Genomic DNA, 12,258 nt, shown 5'->3' with positions numbered 1-12,258 from the left:
GGAGCTGGGAATGAGGCGGGGTGTAGGGTGGCGTTCCCACCATTTAGTATGAAGATTTCCACTGAGTTCTCAGTGTAGTGCCTGACCCTTGCCCTCTGCTATGCCTGGATGCTCCAGTTTTCATTTTTCAACTTTTTCCCTCAGATAACAAACCACCTGAACCTGGGGGGAGAAGGGAAGAGAGGTTCCTTCAGGGGAATTTGGGGAGGGGTCTTGGAAGTTAAGTGTTCCTTACAGAGACTTTCAGCCAAGCCTTGTGCTTCACCTTTGCCTTCTGAGATACCTGAAGATTTCAGTGCCTGAGGGGTCTGGGTTTGGGTAGGAAGAATAGGATGGGATTTTATTGGTATCCTCCTCGCCCAACAAAAAGGTGGCTGTCCGCTGTTCCCTTTACGTCTGGCACCGCTCCATATCTGTTTCTCAACATGAGTTACAATTTGAGGTCATTGTTGTCTCCTGTTTTCATTGAAGACGTCGTTTTGTAGAGTTTTATACTTCTCTATATTTGGGGGTGCCATTTCAGAGAATATAAAATAGGGCAAGAAATTCAGTGCTCTTCCATCTTAAAACTAGAAGTCATCGAAACGAATAATTTCAAAATACAGGTCTATACAACCTTTTATAGCAAGGCTTTTGAAATAATAGTGTTACTTCCAAAAATATAGCAACCAGAACATTTTATTCATACTGATAGGTTTTCATTTTCAAGTATTTTTGAATGTGATAGATGGAGAATACAAACACAGAAGGCCTGGCTCCTACCCTGGGGACCCTCACCCTCTAGTGGGGAGAGGAAACATGTAGGGGAATTACTGTCACAAACAGGAAATAGGAAAAGGCTTCAAGCAAGGTATGATTATGCACCAAAATCGTTCAATGCAGGGCAGTTTAATTTGCATCTGAAGAGAGAAGGGTTTCCAGGAGGAGGTAGCATTTTTATATGAGACTTAATGTCTGGGTAGAACTTGTCCCTAGTAAGAGCTTAATAAATATTTGCCGAATATAATTAATACAGTTCAGCCTTGGTGGTTTGACATTTTTCTTTCCACTTCTGTTAATGGTAAATGTTCTTTACTTCAGTGCGGTGTATCAGCAGCAATCAGTTTCACTTATTCTTGTCTTAGTTTTCCTGGGAGGAATTCACAAAAACATTTCTGTAGAGAAAATTCAGCACTCAGTGACAATTATTGATATATCCTATAATTACCAAAAAAATTCTTCCTGTGAGAATTCCATCACATTAATGATGCATGTATATTATTAAGAATTAGAAATATTGAGTAATAAAGCTTCAAGTTCACATGTTCCCAGATGTTATTTTGGGGCTACAAAATTAGCCATTTTTCAAGAACATAAGCAGTAATTAGAAATCTTTCATAATTTCTTTCAGAAACAGCACTTGATTTTCTTTCATTAAAAAAAAAAAACTTGTAAGAAGAAAACTGTGTCAGATCTGTTGATGTTTTTAGAGCTTGACAAAAATGAAGCATAATTAAAATGAAATATTTGTTGCATAAATTAAACTGCAATTAATATGTTTTCTGTTGCTGCTTGAAGGATAAGATGAAAATGGTGTTGCTAGCAGACTCCCTGCTGCGAGACTAATTTCTTGATTTTTATACCCCACATTATCACACACAGTAGAAGAGTAAACCAACAAGTAGAAAACATCATAGTGGGAGACGGGAGATAAAGCGGCTTTTATAAGGGCAAGGCAATATTGCTTTTTTATTTTAAGATCTGATTACTAGTTGATCTTGAAGGTGAGATTTGTACTTTCAGAGCCATTAAAATAAGTAGCGAATTGCCCCTCGTTTCAGTTAGCTATGCCTTTAAATTATGCATTATGTTGTTTCAGGATGTTTGCTTTTTCAGGAGGTAATTAGAAAATGAACAACACATGTTGTGCAGAAGCCCTCCCCTCCCCAGCTATCCAAGGAATAATAAGTCCCACCACAAAAACTTAGATGCGAACAATTTCAAGAAAAGTGGAGAAAAAATACATTATGTTAGTACTTCTCTTAGAGAAGGATCACTTTTTTCATACAGAAGCCCACAATCGCAAACAAAACAAAATAAAACAAAACACAACACAGGCCTTAACGACAATTCGTTACTGCTGTCCTAAAAAAACTCTCCAGCTGCCACTTTCCCAGACAATGCGTCAAGGATTATTTCTATGTGAATTTTTTTTTCCTGGCTGATTACTTTTTGACATCAGACACCACTTGTGGTATCATTGAAAGAAATAGGTAATCATCATTAATAGTCTTTATTTCTCCAAATGTCTCTGTTGGGCAGTGAAGCTGGAGGGATAGAAGTGCATGAGTGGGAATTAGAAATTATGGGCACAGCCCCATTCACTGGCTGAACCATGGCACACCTGACCCTCGGGGGCCAGGATGGCGTCAGTTCCCCTTGTCTGTGGGTAAGGATGTGGCAGCACCTGCTGAAGTCAGTTGGTGGAGCTCTGTTTATATACAACAAAGCCAGGGCGCCCCTTTCGGGCTGCCCACAGAGAAAAGGCTGTGCTTTTTCACTGTTGGAGGCTTTCTGCATTCTGCACTCTCAGTGCCAAACACACTGACAGGTTTCAGACACGGGGAAGTTTTGCCCTCCAAAAACCTTTGAGCAGATACATTGACCTTTCTTTGTAAGGTAGCTTAGCAGGTTTTGGTTGCTTTAGTGACACGAGTGTTGTAGTGACAAAATTGGTGGCTGTAGTTACCCTCTCACAAGTTACCCTTGTTCATGCCAGTGTCACCTCAGAGCAGCCTTTCCTGACCACCTGATTTGAATTGCAAGCCCTGTCTCTAACTCCGTCGCCCTTCTCTCCTACCCTGTCTTATTTTTCTTCGCAGCACTCCTTATTACTTGAATTACTTATTTGCTTATTATTCTCTGCCCACTAGAAATTTAAGTTTGAGGAAGACAAGGTTTTCTACCTGACACTCATTGCTTTATCTTCACTGCCTGGAATAGTGCTTGGCATAAATAGATACTCAATTAATATTTCTTGAAAGAAAGGATGAGTGAATGAGTAAATAAATGAATGTTTGGAAACCAATTCTTCTAAAAGGGCAGAAAGAAATTAAACAAACATAATTCCTGGTGGTAATATGCAAATCTAGGTTTAGTAGAGAGCTGTGAGAATTCTGTTTATTAAAACTTCATTTATACTTCATCTTATGTTTCCCAGAAAAATTATCCTGAAACCTGTTTCTTATAAAACTGAAATTTCAGGTTATAATCTGTAATGTTTAGTGTTCATGAAGAGTTATTTATAACCCACCCTGTAAAGAATAGTGAACAGTTATTTTGAATCCATTAGTTCATATTTGTATTCATGTTCTCCTTCATTCATTCACTGGTTCAGTGTTACTTGTGTCCTAGGAGGCATGATAGTTGTAATAGTTGGATAAAATATGCAAGTTCATGTAACAGTGAGTGTCGTGACAGAATTCGACTATGTAACAGGTCGATTCTTGTCCTTGTGATGGTGGTGTTCTCTGAAATCTCTGGGAGCACTCAATCAGCAAATACTGAACCTTTGCTCCTAAGGGAAATGCAGGGTTAGGTTCCTGTGAGCCTCTGGTCAACGTTTTTGTCAGCCAGTCAATACACAACATTGTTCACGTATGTTTCTATAGAGAAAATATATTTAATATGCATTGTTGATTCATTAACAGTTAACTCATAGCCAACAGCACTATAACTTAAGCCTGAATGAAGTTTATCTAATAAACATGTTTCCTCCATGAGGCACATAGTAACCTTCTTGTGCTTATGAACAGAATGAACTGGTCAGACGAGAAACCCCATTATTCATCCTTCCGTTTACACATCCGGCCCACCATTTCCCACTTGTGCTTTTATAACCAAGGCTGTAAAGAAGGCAGAAGAGCATGAACTAAATAAGAAAGAAATAGATAAAACTATTAAGGAAAAGAAAGATATATAGAAATGGAAAATAATTAATAGAAACTCAAATGTATAATTTCAGAATTTAGAGGTACCTAGATTTAAATAAAAATAGGAATGTGTGTATACTGAAGTCAAATATAAATGACCTTTGAATAAGCAACAATTTTGGATCATTCATCCACTACTATTTTGTTTTGAAAAAGATATCTGAGAGTTTCTTACTTGAAATTAGCTAACACTAGTATTTGCTATACAACAGACACTGCTGTGTTTTATTCTTATGAACTCATGTAATCCTTGTGAACAACCCTGTAAGTAGGATGTTACTATTTTTATATTATTTCATCTCCGTCGTTCAAATGAGGAAACAAGCACTATAGAGGTTAAATAAGTTGTCCAGGGTCACAAACTCTTAAAAACAAAGGTGGATTTCAAACGCAAACCCAGCTGGCTTGGCTCCAAAGCAAGACTGCCTCAGAACAGAAGTCGTAAAGTTTTCAAACAACCCTTGCAAATACTATCAAAGAGACTCTGAGCATAAGGTAGTATACAAATGAACTTGGTTTCCTTTCTGGGTTCAGATTGACAGCACATCATCAACTCAGTGTCAGCTAAAAACGGTTTCTTTGGAAACATATACAAAAGGTTTAATTGAAAGAAGAATAATAAATCCTGAATTTAGAGATTGAAAAGAATACAAATAATAGAGAATGCTTTAGGATGTTTTCCTGAAAACTCAGAGTGAACAGAAAGAGAGTAACTCCTGCAGCTCTTAGCCATCGCCCCGTATGTTCTTTTGTCAGATCAGTGAAGATGTTTGTCATCCCAGAATTCTCTACAGATACTGAGAGCAAAGTTCGATCGTGCAGGAATGACGCCAGGCGATCTGTTCAACCTGCCTAGTAGCTCTCGTTCGTCGACTATGGAAAACCCCAGGTGCTGGCCAGACTTAGCTGTGGTCTTACTTGGGAAATATTTTCAGTTAAAATAGACTTTAATATGCAGCAAAAGTTCTTGCTACCCTCCTTTTTTGTTGTTGTTGTTTTAGCTCTAAGAGAAAAATCTTTGCAATACTTTAGACCTACTTATGTAAAACATTTTTAAGCTGAGCAATACGTGCGTAACCTTCGATTTCCATCCTGTCCTTCTAATCTCAGAGGTTTTGTCTGCTATAGCGTAACTACTCCGTCCTGCTTACCAGCATTGAAGCTGGTTGCGAGTATCTGATGAAAAGCCTTAAATAACTAGATAAACAGTACAGCTGCCAACCTCAAGTAATCTTACACTTAGGGGGTGAGTGGCCCAGGAAATTTGCTCTTTGTCATTTTGACTTGGGTTTGAAAATGGACCTGGGCTGCATTCCAGCTCAAAGAGCCATTCACTCCCAAAGAGTCCTAAATTGTCCCAAGGAGCTCATTTTGGCAGTGGATTATTTGTGTTTGGCTGGGCATCCTAATAGCAAAAGCTGTCTGCTCTGGCAAGCAAAGGCTGTGGCAGGATTTAGAATTACCATCCCCAGTGTTTTTTTCTTGATGAGGTTATTTTTCAGAAAGGCAGTCCCCCACCCCACCCCCACCCCCATTTAAAAAGTGACAATGCACAGGTGTTGTGCAGGTGGTTTTCGTCAGCTCACCACTAGCTTCCCATGGCAGCGTGGCCCATTTTGTGTATTCAGGGCACATTTTAAACAAATAAGAACAAGCACCAGATCTTTTCCAAAACCAAAGCTGTCTTAATGGCATATTCACCTCTTCCTATGTCAGAGGTAACAGTCATTGGTTGACTAGGGCCAAGTCAGAATGTGAAGTTTTAAATTAAAAAAAAAAAAAAAAAATATATATATATATATATATATATATGAATGATAAAGAATTTGTGACTTTCTTTTAGGGATGTGGAGTGTAGGTACTTGAAGAGTCAGTCCTTGTTGATCTACTCAACTATAAATGTATTGTCTGACTCTCCCATTAACCTGTGAGGACTTCTGGGAAGACACAACTAAGTTTTGGTTACCGTTAGTTGGAAGCGAGCTAACGTATTGCTGACACACTGCAGATGCTCAGGTGTTAGTGGAGTGCACAGGTGAAAGGGTAACACAGAAGTAACTGTTGTTCCATTCATTATTTTAGAGGAGCCCGAAAGTAAGTACACAAGAAGATCCAAAGGAGTGAGTAAAGAAAACAGTACAATTTCTATTTATTTTTACCTCATTTGTATGTTACATAACACAGCATTTTACTATTATCTTGTAATAACTTTTAATGGAGTATAGTCTGTAAAAATACCGAATCACTATGCTGTACATCTGAAACTATTATAATATTGTAAATCAACTCTACTTCATTTTTTAAAAAGAGGAAAAATTAAAAATAAATTTTAAAAAATATCCAAAATGATCTATTATATTAAAATTAAAATATAATTAATAAATATCAAAGTCTAAACTAAGATCATTTGAAAAAAACTAACCTTTTCATTTACATTTTTGAAACCTAGGTTAATTAGTTACATGTGTATATTTATAAAACTTACACCATTCACAGTTCTAGACTTAACTGTTCATCAGGTATCGACTTTAGATAATCAGTATCATACGTCACACATATGCCTAACTTTATACATTCAAATTTAGGACTAATATGAATTACTTACTATTGCAAAATGTTCCCAGTATGTCATGTGTGACTGTTGCAAATACTATGTTGATTCCTGAATACCTCTAGAATCACAATTTCAAATAAAAAGAAAGCAAGAATATGGATTTCAGCACCACAGGGAAATAACACTTCATTCTATAGAGTTCTATTGCATTCATGCTATCCAAAAGGAAAGATTTTATTCAGATTAATGGATTTGTCTTTTATCTAAGCATTTTTGTCACACACATTCTTTTCGTCCTCCTGGAAAGCAGTGTCTGTTACAACCTACCGTCCTTCATGTCACTTGGGCTTAGTCGCTTTTGTTTGGTAAACACAAAGCAACCCAAGGGCCGTTTTCCCCCCGGGCCAGGATGACATTATTCAGAAAAGCAGATATTTAAGGCTGGGGCTGTTGGACCAGAGTGGAGAGCCAGATCCCAAGTGACAGAGGTTCCTGCATGTCCTTCAGTACATTTATTTTCTGTGTGTTGGTAAGATATGAACCCTCTAAAGAGGGTGGCCCTGGGCAGAGTCCTCTCCTTCCAAGGTTTTCTTAAGGGGAAAAAAAAAATCCAAAATCATTTCCACTGAGGCTAGGCCTCCTTTACAAAGGAGAAACATATACTTTTATACAGTCCGACCATGTATTTACCATATCCGCTGTTGATTTAGTCCTTTACCTCTTTAATGACTTTGCCTGGATAACATGCATGCAAAGCATTCATTTCTGTCCTCAGTCAAATGCTGCTTCTCTGGTTACTCAACGAAAAATGATTTGTCATCTCTTCCCTGAACTTCTTCAGCATTTGTTTGACTCAGTTCTGTGATACGTACCACAGGTGGCTGACTGTTACAATTATTTGGGTCTAACATCTTTCCCTTTTCATTCATTCAGTCAACAAATATTATGTTGCTCAAAATAAGGTACCTCATGCAGGACACAAAATAAATAAATATATGGTATCAAAGAGTGCTAAACGCCAGAAAATAAAACCAGTTAAAGTGATAGAAAGCTTCAGGGGTGCTGTTTTGTGTCCAGGTGGTCAGGGAGGGTCTCTTGGAAGACAGATGAGGTGAAGGGAGGGAATGAACCGTGGGAATAACTGGAGAGAAAGCCGCCTAGGAGCAGGCATCTCCAAGTATAAAGACTCTGAGAGCCAACGTGTGCCGTAAACAGAAGTTTTGCCGGAGACAATTAAACGAGGGGAAATGTAGAAGAAAAATCAGGTCAGAAAAGGAGCCAAATGCACCATCATCAAAGTCAAGGTAAAAAGTGTAGATTGTGAGCTCTGTGGCGACAGGTGGCTGTGTGTGTCCAGGAAGCCACCCGCAGCTCTGAAAAACTGTGTGTTTAAGAAAGAGTCAGTATATCTGGCTTTCAACTGATAAAACTTATCTGCCAATTTTGCTTTATTTGAGGGGATGATGGAAAATTTGAACTGCAGTTAACTGATCTCTGTCTACCAATTTGACATAATATAAAACATAACAAAAGTAATACAAGAAGTCAGTAAGATCTCTTTGGTAATCGTTGATCTTCTTCCTCCTAGGATTTCCAAACTGTATTACCATCATTTGATCTCTTCTCAAAGTATGGAAAATTATATTCAAAAGCTGGACAAATTGTGTAAAGGTATGCATTTTTGCTAAAATACACTTCCAACAATACTGTATTTAATTTAACGTAAAAATCGAATGAGACTGGCTTAACTATCAGGCATTTAAAAAAACATGCTATAGTAACATTTATATGTAATATAACTCCATATATTTATCTCATGCTAGTCTAATGGTTTTGAACATTCAAAAAACATATATTTTATCTTTCAGATCTCCAAAATGAGCTCAAAATATGTTAAGAAATAAAACTGACAATTAACTGAAATACCCTTTCCCTTTAAGTTAATTAATATAATAAATAAATAGTTTTACATAATATATTGAAAAAGTATTGATGGTACCCAAAAGCTGGACTGTTTCTTTTTCAATATGTGTGTTATTTGAAGTGTGAGGTGCCTTGAAGGGATTCCAAATACATACTGTCTAAGGTCTCTGGTGACCAAAGTTTATAAACTACAGAGCAGAGATACTCACATAAAATGCAAGATCACAAAATAAACCCTCAGTGAATGCTGTATCTAATAACGAAGGCATTTTAGAGTAGAGAAGTGATTATAAATAAGGGAAACTCATGGAGGTTTTCTGATGTTTTCAGCCAGATTTAAAGGGGGTATTGGATGAAGACAGAAAAGATCACTACAGCTGAAGGAAAAGAGGCAGGAATGAGAAGTCAGACTAGTTAATTTCCCAGGGATCCTCGCACACGAAGAACCAGGGGGAAAATTCTGGTCCATTGGAAAGAACACAAAGCAGATGCAGGCAACTTAACGTTCCTTAGATTTAGTTAGTATCTCCTCTCCCCCATTTATAACTTTGGACGCTTCAACTAGAAGTTGGTATGTTAAACGCAGATAACAGTAACCACCTTTTAACTCCTCCAAAGGAATGTATGAGGGGAAATATGAAATGTTCTGAGTTAATGGGGAAACATACATATAATGCCAAGTGGAATGACAGTTTCATAGGTTTAGAAAGTGTCATTACCGATTGGAGCATTTATGTAGTATTTGTGACTCGCAGCATGAAGTCGTCTAAATAAAATCTGTCATAGTTGTGTGTGACTTCAGACTTCAAATCAAAGCTAGTATCCTGTTCATAAAGGGGAAAGATTGAAAACAGCTTGAAAATTCATTAATATATGTTAAGTTAAATAAATGATAAGACAAGTAAAATGCAATATTATGAAGACATTAAAAATGTTAACATAGACCTTTCCCTATTAATTTGAAAAATGCCTACAATATATTTCTAAGAAAAGAAAACTGGAATCAAAGGAAACTGTATAGTCTGATTCCATTAAAAAATGTATATGTGTGTATACACATATATAATGTGTACGTAGGTACAAAAACACACTTGTAAGTGCTCATTTGTGCGTTACATATGTATGTATACATTTGTATAAGGCACACATGTTAATGGAAGTGATCACTTGTTAGTGAGATTATGGATACCTTTTCAGGGAATACTTCTTTGTAGACTCAGTTTTTGAAATTTTTATCTAATCAGACAAAAGCAAATTATTAAACAAAATACTCCAATAGGAACTACTTGCTTTTCTCTACCAATTACAAAAACATCTTGACTTTATTCAGTCATAATAATTTAGAGGCAATTATCTTTTTTTCTGAAGACAAAATAATGACTTGCTAAATTATTTATACGCAAGACAAGGATGAGTAACAAATGTTTCGCGTTACTTTTAATTAAAAGGAGTGCACAACGCACAGATAGAAATATGTGACAGGCATTTTTAAAAACTCTTTGCTAACTCTTCTCTTGGATTTTTAACTATTTTGTGAATTGAAAATATTATCAAAATGTCATCTCCTCCTCTCAGAAAGGAAATTGATGTGGAGTGTTTAATTTTAGTAAGTGAAGGGAGCAGCCTTAGCAGAGGCTCTGTTAAGATTTAATTTCACCAAATACAACAGAGTGCTTTTGCTCTTTGCAAAGAAGGCCAGGACAGGGACGCTCGCACCCAAGTGTTGAATAAAGAAACCGGGATACTTCTGAGAGCTGTCTATTTGATTGCATCAGTTTCAAGGTAGTTCATTGCTTCCCTATAATTCACCCGACACTGCCTCACACACCCATACCACACTTTCCCATCAGTCAGATTAGAAGCAGTGATGCCTTGATCAGATTAATCTTCCTTCCCTTTAGCATGTCCGAGTTTAGGATAAACAGAGCCCACACCTACCCATCTTGATTAATGCGCTAAGACTTCAGCCACTGAAATTGCTCAGAGTGAATTGGATTTTAACCACACACACATTTAAAACATCTGCTCCCTGATGAGGATAGTATATGATCCCTTTTAATTTCTTTATTTTTCTGTACAGTCGCTGTTGGAACTTTTGATAGTTTCCCAAAGGCAGCCGTGTCTCAATAGGAATGTGCTAGATCCTGTCAGGCTGCTCTGCCATCTTTTCTCCTCCATTCATCTTTCCAAGCAGAAGAATCTCTTTAAAGATTAGAGTGGAGAAAAATTAGCACCCTAAGGTGAAGTCATTGGTTTGGCCAACAGCAGTGTGGGTTTTCTTGCACTAAGTGTGTCTCCATTTTCTCACATTCTTCTTTGCAGTGGGCTTTGGCCCAGGCTATCATTCTGCTAAAAAGGGGTTCAATTTTTTGAGGCCGGATGAGACGAGTTTTAATGGAATTATTTGTTATGCGTGAAAAACAATGTCCTTGTTTCCCCCTTTTCATAGGAATTTGGTATATTATGACTCAAATAGCTGAGAAAAAAAATTAAAATGAAAATAAGTTTGGTCAGTACCTGAACTGGGAAAGGAGTGAAATTCCATTGTCTTTTCCCGGAGGAAATAAGGTCTCAGCATCCGTGTGAGGAAAAGGAAGATACGCGAGGGGAGAGTATTAATCAGACATATAAGCTGTATACGTGCTTCTCGGGGGTTACGTTTTTAGTACAAGAAGAAAAATTTTTATACCTTGTCATTCAGTTTGGCACTGTATGAATTTATAACCCTTTTCAGTCTAGTCTTGGTGAATTATTGACAAAAAAAAACAAAACAAAAATCAAAATAGCTGTAGTATCTTTCTCCTTTGAAGAAAGATGATGTAACAGCCCACCTGCCTCTGGAAGGACATTCTGCTGTGTTGCTTTATGACTGAGGCAGGCGGGCTGAACACTATGTGACCAGCAGCTCGCACGTCGACGTTGTTCGTCGGGACCTGCAGCGACGGAGACAGGGATCAGAGAAGAGGGTAATTTCAGCAGGGCAAGCAATGAGGCATCCCAGACTTCTAGCGGAGCTAGCTCTGAGTGAGGAATATTTGAACGGGGAATTTGAGAACTCATGTTATTGGGCTCTTTTTCTTCTTTCATTTTACCATTTTGTTTTTAGAAAACAAGACGAAACGTAAAAATGAGGATGCAGTGTGAAGTGAGTGTTACATAGAAGACCCCACTGCCTGGAACCCTGGATCCTACCTCCATGGCTGCTCAATGACCTTGACACAAGTCTCTAAACCTCTGAAGTGTTTCCCATTCTCTCTTTCTCTCCCCGCCGCCATCTGTCCAAAGAAGAAATTGGAACCATCTCTGGTTCATTCAAAGCTCCATACGGTTCTAAAAGGAAAATACAAATGAGGATCGTACAGAAAATGCACTTAAACCATACTTTTTATTATGATTCAATAAACTATAATATTTTATGGCTGATTACTCATGAGTTAATTACAGGGTGAAAACTATATGTAGTGTGTGTGCATGTGACTAGTAAATCCTCTCCTATGTGTATGCCTAAAAGAGAGAGGTGTATTATATGCTCACTAAAAGATAGATACAAGATGTCAATCAAAGCGCTATTTGTTAACAGCCAAAAAATTAGAAACAACCCAATTTGCTACCAGCAGTACAAATGATAAGTAAATTGTGGTATAATCATAAAATAAAATTCAATAAGAAAAATTAACACTACGTTCCTCTCAACAACATAGAACAATCTCATAAATGTTGAGTAAAACCCAGACATAAGCATACATACAAATAAATTCATCCATTAATTTAAAGCGAAAAAATAGACAAAACAAATGTGATAGTTTGGGA

The 12,258-nt window shown here is 37.4% G+C and overlaps 1 protein-coding gene across 2 annotated transcripts in view; it reads left to right on the top strand.

The window, feature by feature from the left end:
• Positions 1-11,659, top strand: part of SPATA17 (spermatogenesis associated 17) — a 137,327-nt gene extending 125,668 nt beyond the window's left edge. For both annotated transcript variants that reach the window (XM_006188158.3, XM_032466769.1), the window contains exons 10-11: positions 8,114-8,196; positions 11,555-11,659. In XM_006188158.3, coding sequence (XP_006188220.2) covers positions 8,114-8,194 — 81 coding nt within the window. In that variant the 3' untranslated portion in view covers positions 8,195-8,196; positions 11,555-11,659. The remainder of the gene's footprint in view (positions 1-8,113; positions 8,197-11,554) is intronic.
• The last annotated feature ends 599 nt before the right edge of the window (positions 11,660-12,258 follow it).

The sequence above is a fragment of the Camelus ferus genome, chromosome 23 (assembly GCF_009834535.1).
Source record: "Camelus ferus isolate YT-003-E chromosome 23, BCGSAC_Cfer_1.0, whole genome shotgun sequence".
In the NCBI taxonomy this organism is placed as follows: Eukaryota; Metazoa; Chordata; class Mammalia; order Artiodactyla; family Camelidae; genus Camelus; species Camelus ferus.
The sequence above is the reverse complement of the archived record's forward strand: the minus strand, read 5'-3'. Positions and strand labels throughout refer to the sequence as shown.